This window comes from Triplophysa dalaica, chromosome 16, assembly GCF_015846415.1.
Source record: "Triplophysa dalaica isolate WHDGS20190420 chromosome 16, ASM1584641v1, whole genome shotgun sequence".
In the NCBI taxonomy this organism is placed as follows: domain Eukaryota; kingdom Metazoa; phylum Chordata; class Actinopteri; order Cypriniformes; family Nemacheilidae; genus Triplophysa; species Triplophysa dalaica.
Window position 1 is genome coordinate 9,620,521 of NC_079557.1, and position 18,022 is coordinate 9,638,542.

At 37.6% G+C, this 18,022-nt stretch overlaps 1 protein-coding gene across 3 annotated transcripts in view; it reads right to left on the reverse strand.

The window, feature by feature from the left end:
• Window positions 1-18,022, reverse strand: part of si:dkey-237h12.3 (teneurin-3) — a 96,339-nt gene that overhangs the window by 72,181 nt on the left and 6,136 nt on the right. For all 3 annotated transcript variants that reach the window (XM_056769396.1, XM_056769398.1, XM_056769395.1), the window contains exons 2-3: window positions 6,172-6,603; window positions 3,593-3,853 (exon numbers count right to left, since the gene is read on the reverse strand). In XM_056769396.1, coding sequence (XP_056625374.1) covers window positions 3,593-3,853; window positions 6,172-6,451 — 541 coding nt within the window. In that variant the 5' untranslated portion in view covers window positions 6,452-6,603. The remainder of the gene's footprint in view (window positions 1-3,592; window positions 3,854-6,171; window positions 6,604-18,022) is intronic.

Below are 18,022 nucleotides of genomic sequence, written 5' to 3' on the forward strand. Positions count from 1 at the left end.
CAATGTCTTACTTGGCCAGACTGTGGAGGCTTCTAACATCCCTTACAGGAATACAAATTAGCTAAAGTTCCTTAAAGGGAAAAAAAGTTCTCCCAACCTGGCTGATACATTTTCTTTTGTATGAGGGAGGTCTGGCTTGAAGGTTCACTTACAGTAATAAGTACCGCTCCAATATTAATTAATTCCCTTTATAGTTCTCTAAATATGCAAACATGTTCACTTAGTATTTTAAAATATCTTTCAGCCCGCTGATTTGTCTTTTCTAGCATTATAGCATTTTATTTAAAAGCAGAAGATATTACTTTTTCACATTTCTGTTTCTGGATAAAACAAATAAAAGATGTGGCAGTTGTTTTACGCCATATTAAAAATCTGCATAAAGTACAGAATTGGGATTAATATCAGAGTGGAACAAATTTTCATGCAAACAAGTTAAAGTTTACATAAAGCATAGAATTGAATATTTTCAACTTAAACTTCAATTGCCTCAATTTACAGTACAGTTGGTGCTCTGAAATGCTGTTTTATTGACTGTTGAAAGCAACCCTGTTTATATAGTCCCTGAACCACCACTATATCTCTTCAAGTACAGCCCTAAACATGCATCATCCTAAGTGATGCCAGCAATGAACCTGGTTGGGAGCTAAAACAAACTCTGATATGTGACTCTCTATGGAGCCTGAAATTCACATTTGAAATAAGAGGGAATTCCCTCTTTGAATGTCGCATATGACAGAAATGTATTCACTTTTTGTGGAATGCAGTATTTAGTTACAACAAGACATTTTACATACTGTTTTGTTATCTCATGAAGATCTGCTTTTCTCAATATCCCCCTCTAATTTTATTCAACATATTTTAAACTTCTCAAAATTGTATGTACATAGTGTAAATATATGTAGTATATATCTATCATTATGGTCCTGATAAATTGCTTCAAAGCAACTTTAACAGTTACTTAAACATGTAGTGAATTATGCAATTTATTAGTCACAAAGGTTATATAATTACAGAAGCGAACAGAATGTACTAACAGTACCTGACAGAATGCACTGAAAATGTCAAAAAATAGGAAATCCTTAGAAGGATCTCTGGGGCTTAATCAGTTATGATTTATAATCGCATAGATAATGATTTATTGAGTCTTAAACAAAACCGAAACAGGCAGACACAAAGGGGAGAGAAACTCTCAGATAGGGATACCAGAAAGAGATGTGCTTTAATGGGATAGTTATCCCAAAAAATATACATATTTTTTTCACATTCATGCTGTTCAAAACCTTACTATGACTCTTCTTTCTATGGAACACAAACGATTTTGAAAAAATGTCAGTGGTTTTGTTTCCATATAACTCCATCGGGCCCAATGTTGTTTAAAACATTCTTTAAAATATCTTCTTTTGTGTTCTGCAGAAGAAAGAAAGCCGTGCAGGTTTGGAATGTGGAAGTAAATAATAAAATCTTTGTGCACACTATCCCTTTATCGATGAAGAAGTGGTTGTTAAGGCCTGGTTGCTGCTTATTTCTAAACTGCTGTATACAGCCATGTCACAGCACATGTTGAAACACGGGGGTCTACGAAAAAAGACCACCGTTTCTGATGATGCAGCATGCAGTGTAGACGGTTTATTTGATTATAAGGAGTCTGTTTAATCTAGTTATAATCTAGGTTTGCCCAGGAGAATGAAGCAGAATCACTGATTTACCTGCAACGATTGGGGCTTGATTTTTCAAGGGTTTATTAATGTACTAATATTACACTTGTAGCCTGTTTAAGTGTGTAATTGTTTGTAAATTTTCCCCATTATGAGTGTGGAGCTTGTGGGATTGATTAAAAATATGCACAATGCTGCACAAAATTCAAACCCTGCCCTATATGGGTTGCCAAAGATACATCTCGGCACATTTTACAGTCGGCTTCAATGAGGTCTCTGTGTAAACTCATCCCACAGATTTAAAAGTGTGGCTTAACAGTTTAGTCTGTAAATCAAACTCTAAACATGCATTTACATTAATTATTCTGTATCAATAATTATTATATATTTAAAAAAACGATCAAAGATTTATGAGAAAACGATATGAAAATACACATTTAAAACACTGGACATTTTGTCATTCTGCGAAGAGAATGAGAGTCTGGATACATATAGCATTGAGCAATGATCTCACATTGCTTTGACATGGTTTTTGCATACAGCAGTCTGAAGAGGGCTGGAGAATGATGGGAAGATAGTCTGAGAATGACTGAAGCTGAACGACCAGAAACTTGGCCTCATTCTCCTAATGGAACGCTCTGAAGCAGACAGCTCACTCTCAACTACATCATTATATTTTAAATTGAATGGACAAGTGCCAAAAAACACACAGGTATTTCACAGGTACAAGTAGCAAGAATCTTGCACATAAAACTAAATGAATGCACTTAAATGCTATATGGCTTGATTTATTCTTTAGTCACAAACATGCGCATATGACAAACTGCTCTTATTATAGCCAAAATTCCTCACAAGTGAATTCTGTTATTATTTTAAACAATATATCAGACCAAACGAGGAAGCAGCAGCCGTAAATACTGTCTAATGTGACATATAAATTGAGCGTGTGCGTTCCAGATGCAGTTTCCTTTGATCAATCCAGTGAACGTTGACATGAGACACTAAAGAGCCTCCATTAAAAATATTAAGCCTACATTCAGTAGCATTAGAGTTGTGATTTCTTTACTCTGTTTTAAATAATATTTTCTGCAAGAAGTATCCGTACCAATCTGTCAGAAATACAAAAAAAATGTAAACCTTTTTTTCCCCAAACAATCGTGCATATGCCTGCAACAATTCAGTAGAGAGTAGCTAAATTTAAATTAGAACAAAAATGTTTTTTTTATGATTTTTTGGCACAGTTGGGGACATTCTTTTTCCCAAAGCAAAAACATGTAGATGCGTCACAACAAAAGAAAATAAACCCCATCCAATACAGCCCACTGCGCTCACCACAGGAAAAAGCTATCAGGATGCCTCCTCGAAAATCTAATTAAAATAGCAATGTATGCTTTGAGATGCATGTATTTCATATATAGACCATTTGCTTTTTCAAAGGCACTTCCTAGTCCATAAGGCATTAAGGTTTTCTACGAAGACCAATTTGCACTTCAAACCAGTGGGCCCCTCTTTATCCAGTGTAGCGTTTGTTCACGGCCCAGCTACACCCTCTGGAACAGCACACGGATATGAGTGACTTTAACAAAGCTAGCTGCAATTCACCACAGACCCAGAGGAAGTGTCTAAAGCAGCTCTCCACCGTTTGCTCAAATGCTCCAGGAAATTATGTTATTTTTTCTGAAATGCCGACAACTCCCACCGTGCCCCTAAGGGTGCAAACATAACCAGTCGGCCCATTAATATTGTCATCTTAACCAGTCATTGGCCAACAATTGTTACCTCTAGCCAATTACATCACCCGCCCCTGAATGACTCAAGGTGACTTTGCTGTGAATTCCTTATGGGTATTTTGCCATTTTTGTGGTTTTGAAGACGTACGTGACCAGCATTTATCTTCAGTGAGTTTAAGGTTAGGGATGAAAATCGGTGGGACTCACCATTCTCCTGGTCTGATTTATTGTCCTGCTCCGTGTCTGTGAGGGTTAAAGCAGAGTTGGACCGACTGGAAAGCCGTGAATCCCGTCCATGTGACTTAACCCACAGCAAAGCGCAGTCTGGAGAAATGCCCCCTGCATTCTGGATATGGTCCGTTCCACTGAGTTGTGTGTGGTGACTGAGTCCAGTCTCCGCGCAGAAGCTTAGACCGCGACGAGGGGCAGGGCCACATATTCCAAGCTGCCTCAAAGAAAGACTCTGACCTGAAAGATTCAAAGTACTTTTTTATTAAAAATAGAGGAAATAAACAAAGAGAAAACTGCAATCTTGCTGAAAACGAATTATTACGCTGCACATTTAACTGTATTTTAATATCTTGTGATTTTCTAAACTCAACAATTATTTTAAAAGTTTGGTATTAAAGATGCTGCAACACAACAACTACTTTCCCAGGTTCATTTTTGTGAATTTCTATGTTGACAATTCTGTCACAATTTTTATGTATGCTTTACTTTTTTTCTGCTTAGCAAACATAGTTTTAAATAATACAAAAAGAACATGGGAAAATACACACAAAAATTTATCAACACATTAAATATTAAGAACAAACAAAAAACAGAAAAGAATAAACTACTGTTTAAATATTTTACCTGTTTTGTTCGTTTTCGTTTTTTATCTTTTCATACACTAAAATGTGAATTAACAATTTGTTGTAATTTAGATAAAAAAAAATATTTAAAGAATAATTGTTTAAAAAATAAATGATATTAACCTCACAGACACATTTTCCTTTAAAAAGTGTCATAGAATGCAAACCAAACCGCACAGAAAAACAAGAGTGTTTCTTCGCATCTAAAAAAACGTGTCATAACACAACAGATACATTTAAAATTAAAACATTATAACATTTTTGTAAAATCCTTTGGACTTTCAAACGTGTTTAATTCAAAAACATAAAACCTTAATAACACAAAATCTAAATAAAAAATAAAAGCAAACGTTTAGGAAAACATTTAGTCCAACAAAAGAAAACATTGAAACCAATTTTTAACAGCTCTTGAAGTCATATTCTTCTACATACGTACTAACATATGTTGGATGCTTAATGACAAAAATGCAACAGACTAGGTGACACATAAAAATGAATAAACTGGAGTTCGATTAATAAGTACACTCGAGATACACACAGAGCAAAATAACTCAAGTACACGTGCTGACATTAATAACCACATAAGGGCATTAACTGAAATACACAATCTGTTTTTCAAGACTGCAATCTGTGATAAACAATGCAGGGCCAAACGCCATGATTTAGGCAGGCTACGATTAAATTCTTATGGTGGAACATATGTAACACAAAAAAAGGGAAAATCTTTATATCTACCCCAGTCGTTGCTTTTGTGCAGATCAGGCAAACACAGTCGCTAATTAAAGACGTCCCCTTAAGTCTAAAGGCTTGAGGTTATGAAGCGCACTATAAAGCACAATCAACCAACTAAAGAGTATTTCTAATGAAATTAAATTTGAATGAGCAGTATCCTACCCTTCTACTCTTTTTTGAGGTGTAGTCATGATAAACCATCAAATATTTATAAAATAGTTAAAGGACTTTGTGAGTAATCAGCAAATAAGGGTCAGATCTGTCAGTGGATAAAATTAAACAGTAATTCAGAATGAAGGTAACCCATATGCCCCAGCTGAATACAACTATCAAATAGGAGCTGGTTAACTGTGGAATACTAATATTAAAGTGCTTTGATTTGTTTCTGTCTCGCAAATAACCGGTTGAATATTTATTTGACCGTGTTTTATTAATATGTAATATTTGTCTAGGCGTTAGATTTGCTCTTTATATTATTTTTATATCCAAGTTTTTCACAGTTTAGCATGCTGAGAATTTTGAATATTCATGCAATATTCATTTTTTAATCACTACAACTTTTTATAATTAATTATTAACCATGCATATGCTTATCTATTGGTCTATATATGGTTTTATATATAAAAATATATATTTAGGCTTTTATTTGGTAGTTTGCCATGGGTCGGTTAATATTTTACGTTATTTCTTTAAACGTTCCATCAAAAAATTGGATTACAAATAAAATAATTGCGTTTTATGGTCTAAAAGAAATTGATTATCAAACCATAATGTGATATCATTTCCCAAAGAATTACACGTATTTATGGTTGAGATAAATCTGAAGATTTGATTTATGTTTGGGTTAGACCGAAAGGTGAAGCTGGGTCACATTTGCTTTGTGATATAACACAAAAATGCCAAAAATGCCAAACTAGCAAAATATGTTTGTATTTACAGTATTTACAAATTAGAAAGCTATTCAAGCCATTCAAATATTTGTTATTTTTATATGAAAATGTAGCTCATCTTACATTAGACCTAAATTGTACAAGCTGTACATTGAACATCGCTTTTTTATATATACAGTATAGAAAATTATTTTGAATATTTCAGACCTATTTGTAAAAAAACTTCATAACTAAGTTAAATTTAATATAAAAAAGCCTGGTGGGTCTCAAATCTCTTCTTTTCATATGCTGAATGTTAAACAGTGCTTACCTGGAGTTCTGTATTCCTCTGCATCCCTTGGCACCATGTCTGGCATACGATGCCCATAAAGCCCCTGGCTGGATGGGTGCTGATCAAAGGCCTTTAGCGTCTCACTGGAGCTATAGGACTTCTGGGTAACCACAGAAGATGAGGCTGCATTACGACGGTTACAGGGACCCTCCCTGTAGCCCTCCCCCTCTTCTTTATCTCCTTCCCTCTCCCCGTCTCTCCCTCGTTCTCTCCTGCTCCGGGAGAGGGAGCAGTAAGGCCGGCGCTCCTTCACCTCCATGCTACATTCATGCTGTGTCTCCCCTGTTCCTCCTCTTCTACACCTTTCACTTCTCTCTCCCTTCTGTTTTTCTCTCTCTCCCGATCAAGTTTGCTTGTTACTAGTGGTCTATTTGTTTACCTCCCTCGACGCTGTAAGTTCCACTCCACCTGCTTGGAGAGAAAAATAAGCATTTTAAAAAAATTGGTAAATTGAAATACATCTGTATGTGTCTGTGTGTGTGTGTGCGTACGTGTATTTATCTATTGAGATGTCAAGACAGCCTCTGTAATATGTCTGTCTGTGTCTTCATTGTGTTTTGATTTTGACTGATATATAAATGACTGGGTTGCTCATGACGTCATTACACTGAAGCAACCGCACCGCCTTTTTGGTATGCCCAAACATTCTATTAAATGAATAGGGAATTATCACATATTAATGAGAAAACAGTCACTTACCAGTCCCCGTTTTTATATCTTAAGTCTCACAGTAAATTCTTACAAGGCAAATGTCTTAAGAATGTAAATTGTTAATTATTTAAAGTTCGGGAATTTTTCCCTCTTATTGGATATAGAGTAAATTATCTTCATTTTCATTGCAGTTATTTACGTATCAGATCATATGAGAACATATGACAGATGTGCTCATTCTGAAATCTAAATATAGATAAATACAGGCTGTATATGTTCTTTAAGTCATAAAGCTTTATTTCTAAACATTAACACATGTGCATTACAACAGTCTGCAACTGACCTATATTGATTTCTAAACGTCGCAATTCTGCCCAAAATAACATAAACATTGAAAAAACATCATAAGTAATAATTAATTTAAACAAACATGTTAATTTAAAAATGTATAGCACACATAATAAGCTGAAATTACTGTTATTTTAGATCTTCAATTTGACTGTAAGGCTGCGTCCAAATATCCCCACTTGCGGTCCTTGCACTTGACCACTTGACTACTTTCATGACATATTTCCTGTTTATGGCCCTAGTGTTCTAGTGAGCGTGAAGATCCCAAGTGAGCATTTAGTATTTCTAACATGATGGAACACACTTAGCAAGTGCAAACATGTAACGGTAATTGACGTGGTGTTTAATAATGAGATAAAAAGCATTTTTACAAAATACATAACTCTGGAGTTTTCACCAATTAAATATGTAACACAACATTTTACTACGAAATTACATGTAATATCTAATTATATAGTCAAGTCAAATCGCTTTATTTGTTTTGTATCAAAGCAGCTGTATCGAAAAAACAAAATGTGAGCACAGATTTTAAAGCAAGACTTTGAATTTTGATGTCAATTACACTATTGCACACGCATATATTTCACAAAGTATTTAGTTTAAGTACATCAAAAGTAACTGTAATTAAATTACAGAAAACATATGAGTAATCCCTTACTTTACTTTTTCAAGGGAAAAGTAATTAAAATACAGTAACTAATTACTTAGTAACTAGTTACACCCAACACTGGTTGAGAGACAGACTGGGGTGTGATCTTAAGAACCGATCATCTCCGAGAGGAATTTAAAACGCTAATGGGCTTGGTGAATGGCACACGCACGCCAGTCTCCGCCCCGTAAATATGGGTATAAAAGGAAGATGGCGGTGGTCATTCATTCACCCTTTGGGATGAGTAGCCTGAGAGGTTTCGCCCGGTCGCTGCAGTGGATCGGTGAAGCATTGTGGCATGAAGACACAACGTCTCGTTCGCTCCATCAGGGAACGGAGGTTACAGTTGTAACAGAGATGTTCCCCTTAAGTCGGTCTCTCAACGAAGTGTTGTGCTGGGGACATATCTTTACATGCCATGGCGCTGAGCCGTATTACGACCTCAAGCGAGGCGACACTGACTAGACTAGCGAGTCACAAGTGAGCGCTACAGCGAGACGTAATCTTCCAGATGAAACAGTAGTGGTCATACTAAGAAGCCTGTCCTGACAGTCATCACGGACAGCAGCGTTCACCTCTAGTAGGGAGAAGGCGCTTCCGTAGGCGTAAGCCCAGGCCAGATGCCTGTCCTATACGGCAGTAGCGTGTAAGACATGGGCTGTCACTGGTTCCACTCTAAGCCCAGCATTACATATGTCTGCCAGAGAGGCGCCTTGAGCCAGAGCCCACAAGGAGGCCATACGCCGAGTGGAGCGGGCTCTCACTGCCAGTGGGTATGGTCGATCTTGGGACTGGTATGCCAAAGTAACGGCACCCACAATCCAATGCGCCAACCTCTGTTTGGAGACAGCCCTCCCCTGGTGCTGTCCTCCAAACCAGAAAAAGAACAGCTCAGAGCTTCTAAGGCTCTAGGCTCGTTAGAGGTTGGGTTTTCCTCCCCAGAGGGGAGCGCCTGCAGGATCACCACCTTGTCCCGGTAGGGAGTGGTGGGAACCTTGGGCACGTGTGACCGGCCCGGTGTTTTAGGATAACATGAGAGTTACTGCCTGAATTCTAGGCACCCATGGGACACAAAGAATACTCAAGGTCCCTTACCCTCTTGGTAGAAGTGAGTGCCATCAAGAGCGCGGCCTTCATCAACAGATGAGGAGACTGGCGTCTCTGAGGGGCTCGAAAGGGGCAGTACCAAGGCCCTGTAGGACCATGTTACAGTCATAAGAGGGTACGGAGCGCGGCCGAGGTGGATTCACCTCTCTCGCTCCCCTCAGGAACCTGGTGACCAGGTTATGTCAACCAAGAGTCTTACCCTCCACGAGATTGTGATGAGCGGCAATAGCGGCTACATACACTCTCAACATTTATGGGGAGAGATTACTCTCTACTGACTGTTGTAAGAAGGTCAACACTGACCTGATCAAGCAACTCCGTGGGTTCTGTTTGTGGGAAGAACACCAGGATGAGAAGAGGCACTTATAAGAGTACACACGCCTAGTGGCGGGGGGCTCTAGCCTGCAGGATGGTTTCTGCGACCACCGGCGGCAAGCCACTCAAAGTCTCCTCGTCTAGGGGCCAGGCATTGAGATTCCAGAGGCCTGGCCTGGGGTGCCAAATCGTGCCCTTGCCCTGCTATAGAAGGGTTTGTCAAGGGAATAGGCCAAGGGAGGGCTGTCGTCAGAGCCACCAGATCTGAGAGCCAAGTCTGGTCGGCCCAGTAGAGCGCAACTAACAGATCTTGATTCCCCCCTTACCTGACCTTGCACAGAGCCTGTCTGCTAAGGCATCCGTGCCAAGGGGACCCTCGGTCAGGGTGTACTAAAGCAGGCTATGGGTGGAGTCCGGGGAGGCGACGGGCGAGTTGTGACATCTGCCGTGAGCGTATGCGTCCTTGATTGATGTACGCCACGGCAGCCGTGCTGTCCGACGGATCAGTACGTGTTTGTCCTGCATGAGGCGTCGGAGCCTTCTCAGTGCCAAAAAGTTGCAGCTCGATTTCGGAGAACGTAGCCAACTGTGACCGCAACACCTCAATCGCTTTTCCTTCCTTCTCATGTGGCCGAGACCGCGAGTGGGGGAATTTGGACACAGCCTAAATCTATGGCGCTCTCTGTCAGTTGGGCATATCAAGATGGCTGCGCAATCGCTTCGGGTGGCTTTACAATTCTGTCATGTACTGTAAATAGATCTGTGGTATTTTCTCTTCCCTCCTTAGTTCACATGAATGTTTATTAGTTTCCATGTAGTTCTGTTCTCCTTGATTATGTTCTTCAGTGTATTTAAGCCCTGTGTTTTCCTTTTTTACTCATATTACGTGTGTCTGCTCCTGCCTTTTTGCATGAACTCTATTGAAATACACTTTGTCATCCTGCCCTTTGTTTATACTAACGTTCATTTCATTCATTAAGTAAAAGTATTAGAAAATGTTAATTTTCTTACATTTTGGTCATTTTAATATTAAGGAGACAAATCACAAATGTATAAATAGTAACATTAAAAACACTGTCATTGTCAAATTTGAGCAATTCAGATGAAGCATCCATTCATTTCCTGTCCACAATGGTCTCTGTTAATACAGAAAAACAAAAGTCTAAATGTCTGCGCCCAGAACGCAGCCCTGTGCCCCCAAGACCCTCTTACTTTTGCTGATAGCGTATATTGAGTTTTATATGTTTGACCTCGTGTGATTTTACGGAAGTAAAATGTTATCAACTTCCGGGGACTTTAATATTTACTATGGTACGATTCAAAATCACTGTAGATTCTAGGAATTTTACTACAGTTTACTATAATAAATAATAAAGTATACTGCAATATTTTTTTTATTTGGACTGGCACCTTATTACTATTAATAAACACCATTACATGCTTTTTATAGCTAAGCAGTGATGATACCTTTACATCACATGTCAAATGGTTTGTTGAGCCCCCTCAAAAAAATTGTGCACGAGCCGCCACTGGTCAAAATCATCCAACAGAGCTCTTGGGGATTGACAAAGTCTTATGGTGTGTCATAGTCTTATCTTGAAGCAGTCAACACACAGAAACAAGTGGAGAACATACTTTCTGTCAGTTTTAAGGAGAATGAAGAGGATAATGGAAAAATGAGAATGATAAAACACAGTAGAAGGGAAAAAAGAGACTACGTCAGCATTACTGCATATTACAGCCACAGTAATGGGATATGATTGGGGTAAAATAAACGGTGCACTTGTATCAAAATGTTCCTGTCAGAATGATTAAGTGAGCTGCTTTATTAGACAATATTTCAGAAAGATAGATTGAACGTTATCAAACTTTTAATTTTAGACTCAGGAGTGAATGTGGTGTTGTGCAAAGGTAGACTGGGCCATCTGAAGAGACCATCAGAATCTTCTATCCTTCATTGTATTGGACAGCACCCACAGAGTTGTCCTCGGGTAACACAGCCCTGTATTCAGATCAATTTAGATTAGCCAGGGGCAAGTGAGGCTCAGACACAGTGGTTCAGCCCTAAAATAATTCTTACAACTGATCCCAATATAAGATTTGAATCTAATTCATTAGCACAACAAATCACGACAACATCTACCAAGATAAACTTACTGACATCAATTATGTGCTTTGATTTTTTTCCTATTATTTCTGCAGTCCCTCTTTAGAAAGCTGAAACCTTCTGAATCAAGGACACCAATCATGGTAGTCTGATTTGAGCAAATACAATAATCATCCACTTAGAATTTTAAAATGTGAAGGACTGAAAGCAGCAATATAAATCATAGGACCGCTGTAGCGGTCATATCATGCTCAGATGGGCACTGACCCATGGGGCCATTGAAAAGCAAAGACTCAGCAGTAAGCAGAGGGGCCGGTGGGATCCATAGCAAGAAGCGACCAGGCAAAGAGATGTCACTTAACTGTACCACACTTACAATGATCTAATGCCAATGGCTACACTAAATCAGATTGCTGGCCAGCTGGTATAACTGAAGATAAGTGAGAATAAAAGTGTGAATACTGACCCTCAGGGTTTGTCATTGACCAACACAAAACAACAGATTGTAGTGCTAATCAAACCAATCTGCCAAATAAAAAGCAAATATGGGATTTTTTACGTTTACAATTCAAATAAATATCTAAATAGTTTTCCGATACCTTCAGTAACCTCCCAGTAAAATTAATTGTATGTAACATTCTGTTTACATATGCTGGTTACCAAGCAAAACAAGCTAAGCATTTATTTATTTACCCCAAATTAGTCTGGAAACCATTACTTTATGGTTGTGCAAACCTTATGGATTCACAGCCGGATAAGACATGACTTTGAACCAACGCAGTCACCCATGGATAAATAAATTGGTGGCAACCTTCATGACCCATCTTTCTTACCAAAGCACATTGGATATTCTGCAGATGGTGTGAGAGTGTGGGTCTGACGGCTGAAAGTGCACATCTATAGCAAGCCTCTTTGTTCAGTAATTACATTTCATTGGGACTAGCTGTGGATATCGGATTACACCCTTGACCCCATACTCCATAAATAATGATCATCATAGCAGTGTTAGCTGACAAGACCACTACTCCCATCCAGATATTGTGTCCTCAACTTTATATCTTCATTTTAAATCCCTTCATCCGTCTACCTTATCCTCACATCCACCTTATCAAATTTATCTAAAATTTCTTTTTAGCTTGTATTATAATTAACTACAAGGTTCCCATAATCTAATCATATTTGTACTGCGTTTTAATGGTCACTCTGGGATTTAGACTGATCATTTCTTAAAAAAAGATTACATTATTTGAAACATAAATAAAGGGTTTCCTTTAGACTTTTTCTACTATTCTAACTGTAATCTAGGGCGTATTAAAAGTGTAAAAATTAATTGAAATGATGAGGTTAAAAATATGACCTAACTAGTGTGCAAACGTTTAAGCAATAATGTTAGTTTTCCCCATCACTGAATGTTTGATAATTTTGTTATGGAAACTAAATAAAATATAATTATTTTGAGAGACCACCCTTTAACAGTATCAAGTTACTTCTTTGGAGTATATAAATAGCTTCAAAGCTGCTCATCCAGTGAGACATTGGATGGTAGTTTGGTGAGAGAAGGCCAAGGGGGAGATGGTCTGTACAAACTCTAGCAAAAAGAGCCAGCAGACAGGATAACTAACAAGCTTTTCAACTGGAACATTGCGTACAATCATCCTTGGTCAAATAAGTTTTGAGCGTTTTTTAAGAAGCTCATATGTTTCAACTTTAGGAAAATTTCGCAATACAGCATCAGGGTAGAAATAAACACACGCTGCGTCCGAAATCGCATACTGTGACATTACGTACTGAATTTAAATAAGTACCTACTTATCGGTAAGTTAAAACAGTACGTTCTACAGTATATAGTATGAGTGGGAGCAGGGGCGCAGATGGGATATTTTTTACTGGAGGGTTCATGCTGTCAGTAAATGATTTCAACTCAGCTAGTCATTTTTGCGTAATCTGGGCTTCAACCTGTGTTGGGTAAATTACTCTGAAAAAGTGATTAATTACTAGTTACTAATTACATATTCTATAGTGTAATTAGATTACTGTACAAATTACACTCTCCAAAAAGTATTTAATTACTTTTTAATTACTTTTACCTTGATTAGTTAAGTGATTCAAGGATAGACATGAAACAGCTCTTTTAATTCATTCAAATAAATAATATTAAACTACATAAAGTACTCTTATTAACTAACTAAAGTATTACAAATGTGAGAAAAGCATGGATTTTAAAGTTAAACTTTGAATGTTTAGCTCAGTTCCACTATTGCTCACACATATATTACACAAAGTATTTTGTTTAATTACATCAAAAGTAACTAATTAAATTACAGAAAAAATAAGAGTAATCCATTACTTTGACCTATGACGTATTAATAACATCCTGTACATGAGCATTATAAAAACATAATTTAGTCACGAGAAATTAATTTATTGGCACTTACATTCAAAACAGACATCCGCCAAAGTTTTCCACTATATTTATTTGGTTTAGTTTTGAAATTTGACTGTTGCTCAGGTCCCGTGACATCATGGGATAGAGGAATGTCCATCCGATCCACACTCAAGAATCTCTAAGTAGTAGACCATCCGTGTATTACTCTCCTACTGTTTTTTGCATACTGAGCAGGTTTCGGAAATACTATTCATGACTCACTTTCGACTACTATATTGTATGGAAGTAGGCGATTTCGGACAGAGCGATTAACACAAATATACTGAAAAATAGGACAATTTGAATAAAAATTTAATTCGATTTAAATTTAAATGAAAACACTTGTAAGCCTTATGATCTTCATGGTTTCATATTAATTATACAAATAAATCTCTCAAACTGTGTAATTGTACAGAATCAAAATAGGCCTAAATGTAAAAAATTAAGTCACTGTAGAGACAAAAAAGCTCATGCACTCAATATATATTTATAATTTTGCTTATAAACCAAATAACATATACTACGTTTACTATTTTTGTAGCATTTAAAACATAGTGCATAATACAGCCCTATGCAGGCATCCGACATATGCAGAAAGCCAGAGACTAAAACTCACAATGAAGAAAACAAGAGTGAATTCCATACTTATTTATATATTTACCAGATGCAACTAAAGAATGGGTCAAATCATATATCACTCCAAATGAGTTGCCTCTGGGGAGAGGGCTGCTGCAGACAAAAAGCATCCAATAAAGTAACCTGATGCAGTAAGTTCTGCCCAACTTCTTGAAAATAACTTGGTATTCATTAATGGCATAGTTTCACCACATAGACAGTGAGTAATCCTGCTCATTATTTAATACAGTGTACATAATAAATTCTCTGAAGTAGTCTGTAAAAATCTCTTTGCACCAGAAGCCACAATGATTTTGTTAACGTCTATGGCAGCAATTGTTAATTTATGACAATGATTATATAGGTTGAACAGCCATACATTTTTATCACTCCCAACATGAGATTAAGAATTAATAGAACACCGACCATTATACACATTGAAAAAGTGAGGATCGCTTTTGATTTCGCTATCATTTCATTAGGTTGCATGACACTTTAATTCAATAAATTCAAGTCTAATGAAAATCATTTTATGTCTGCATCAGCAGTGTCCTCCTTCATTCATCTCTGTCTGGAATTCCCTCTTTAAGTCTAGTGCACAAATACTTAAATCGCTCACCACAGTCTGCAACCAGACGCTAAAGTTCGCTCAAGGATACTAAGTGCACATAGCCCGGAGAAATGCCCCTCCATCACTGTTCCCCACCCTGCCCGTCCTAAGCTTTAGTGTGGCCGCCGCCACCGACGACAGCTTGCTTTGACAGCTTTGCATAATTCATGCTCTGCACTGCACTCCTTGAGCCCAGCCCAGCACCCAGCCACTCGCTCACTGTGAGACAACGGAAAAAAACGCAGACAGGAAACAAGGGCACACTTCCATTAGCCAGTGCCTGTTCCCACACTACACTGCTGCACCCTGGGATAGTGCCACTTTTGTCTGGTGGTCGTTGCTTTCACCGCTGCCACATCATGGTGGAGATGCTAAGCGGCAGACACAGATGTGCACAGGCCTGGAGGAAGACACATCCACTTGTGTTCCTCTTTTTCAGTATTCATGACCTCAAGGCTGTGTATTTCCTGGACTTAAATCATTTGAGTAAGAGGTTTTCTGTGAGCTTTAATTTCGAGCATTTACAGTCAGATGTGCTTCCCACATCTATACCAATCTGTGCAATACTCTCAGTGAATTGATAAAGTGATCTTAAATCACTCTTTAACACCAAACAACGTACCCAATCTTTTAATAAACTGCACAGTAGTGAACAAATAATGTAAGACTCAATCTCTCATGCAAGATGATAATGTCCTGAATGGCAAAGTTAAATTACACCAATTCAAGAGCTTCAATTCCCCTCACATTTGATATTCATCAAATGTTTTAGCATTGGCCTCGAACTGACCAAACAAAACTTTTACAATTCTCCTCATGTAGGCATATAAATAGGTGGCAACAGAATACAGAGATACAGCTCTTATTAAAAAAACATCACAATGAAACGTTGTGCTTAGCAGTCCCATGGGCTTTTTACTCTCATTCCTACAGTTATAAAGACCCCAAACTCTAAAATACATCATAGGATTCCAGAAATCCTACGTGCCGAAACAGAAAAGCATTTACATGCATACCTTGGCAGTTTTCTTATACGGATGAATGGAAGTCAATGGCCTCCATGCTGCTAGACTTCTGCGTTTCACAGGAAGAATACAAGGCAGTGTCAGGTTGGGAAAACTTACGGAAGATTTATTTTAAGAAGAAATAGAAAATGGCGCAGTGGCCGGTAAAACACAGCAAACTTGGTGAGTCACCCCGAAACCAGGACTTGTACATGTCGTTCATGGTCTAATATTCTTTGTGTTGCAACAATGCATATACAGTAGTTACAGAACTTTTTCTAAAAATTAACGGTAATAACCTGGTTTAAAAAATAAAAAAAATATTACTCCACTTAAATTAGTTAAACCAGTTGACCCTTAGTTCTAATTTCATGTTAAATTGCAAATTTATTTCAGTGACAAACCTGCTGTACAGAAAGTTAAGCCTGAATAAATAATAAAATCTTTATTAAGTTCTATGTGCAAAAAAAAGTTGTTAAAATTGTTAATAATTTGAAAATAAATGTTTTTTGAACTTCAGTTTAATTTTTAAATATTGTTCAAAATATTTTGATGCGTAACACTTTTCCATTTCTCTCTGCTTTAAGTCTCCCCAACCGGAAACCGGCTAGGGTTCTTTTTGTGAAACACGGAAGTCACACATGCATATAGCCCATGAAACAAAAAACTCTTCTCATTTACATACGGTATGTGCTTTAAATTAAACACGGAACAGAACACATATGGAGTATTGACCAGCAGTCATTTCCAATGAAATGCCAAAATTCTGATTAACAACCACAACGTCATCTGAAAAAATCACTGTACCTATTCACCTACATTAATGTACATATAATCTATGATTTTGCCAATTTTACAACTATATTTTTCTCTCATGCAGCCCACAGGCTCCATCTTGGTAACAAACTACGTATATTTATGTTAACACGTCCAAACAGTCAAATTAAATATTCAAATTTAAGCTGGAGAAGCAAACAATATACAAATAAATGAGTGGGAAATCCTGTTTTGTCCTCATTCATTTACGAGTCAGCTAATGAACGGTCAGTTGAATATGTTACTGCTTCCGTCTGCATCTCCGCTCAGTGAACAGAAGCATATGTGCCGGGAAAGTAAAACCCCATGCTTGCAAGGCAGACACTTCTCTACTGAATGAAAACTACGATTTCAGTGTTTCCCCACAGGATTTTGAGAGACTGTGGTGACGTCACACACTAATAAGTAAAATTGAGACTTCATCACGTTGTGTTTGTTGTCCATTTCGCTTCTACTCTCTGATCACATTATATTGTATTTTAAACACATATATTGTTTTTTTCACATATTACCTGATCTTTTTTCAGACATAAAACAAGTATAAAATAGTGACTAAACACGACCCAATTTTTTTTAATTATTTAATCCAACCAGCTGTTGCTTTAACTGCCTGATTCATGAACCTGACATCTTTTGACAAAATCACCATACATTTACATTGAAGAGCGGATACATGAGGTGATTTTGCCTATATTAGCCTATCGTTACTTGTTTGTCTCATGCAGCACACAGCCTTTACAGTTGTTTCTCTTCTCATCAATGTGTTGTTGTGTTATTATGAGTGCTTTTTTTATTTTAAATGCGAGTAATAGTTTTATTGTAGATTGCGTATAGCGCAGACAATTTGGGCGAAAATTCAGAAATTTGGAAGAATACACTGTTGTTGTTACAGAGATTAATAACTACAGAACATGCAAGTGCACCGCTCTAGGGCAAGATTTCGCACATAGGCTCACACCAAGCATGTAGAGAAAGGTTGTGTGTGAAACTCTGCTTACCTTCCGTTAAGTTAGCGATAATGTACAAGTAGCTGGTTGTTATCACAGAAATAAGCCCCGACAATGTGATCAGTACCCAACGCGAAGCGGAGGGTCTTGTTTCACACTAAAGGGGCTTATTTCGTGATAACAGCTGGCTGCTTGTACATTATCCCACTTATTGCACAGCTTCTTGCCACATGAGA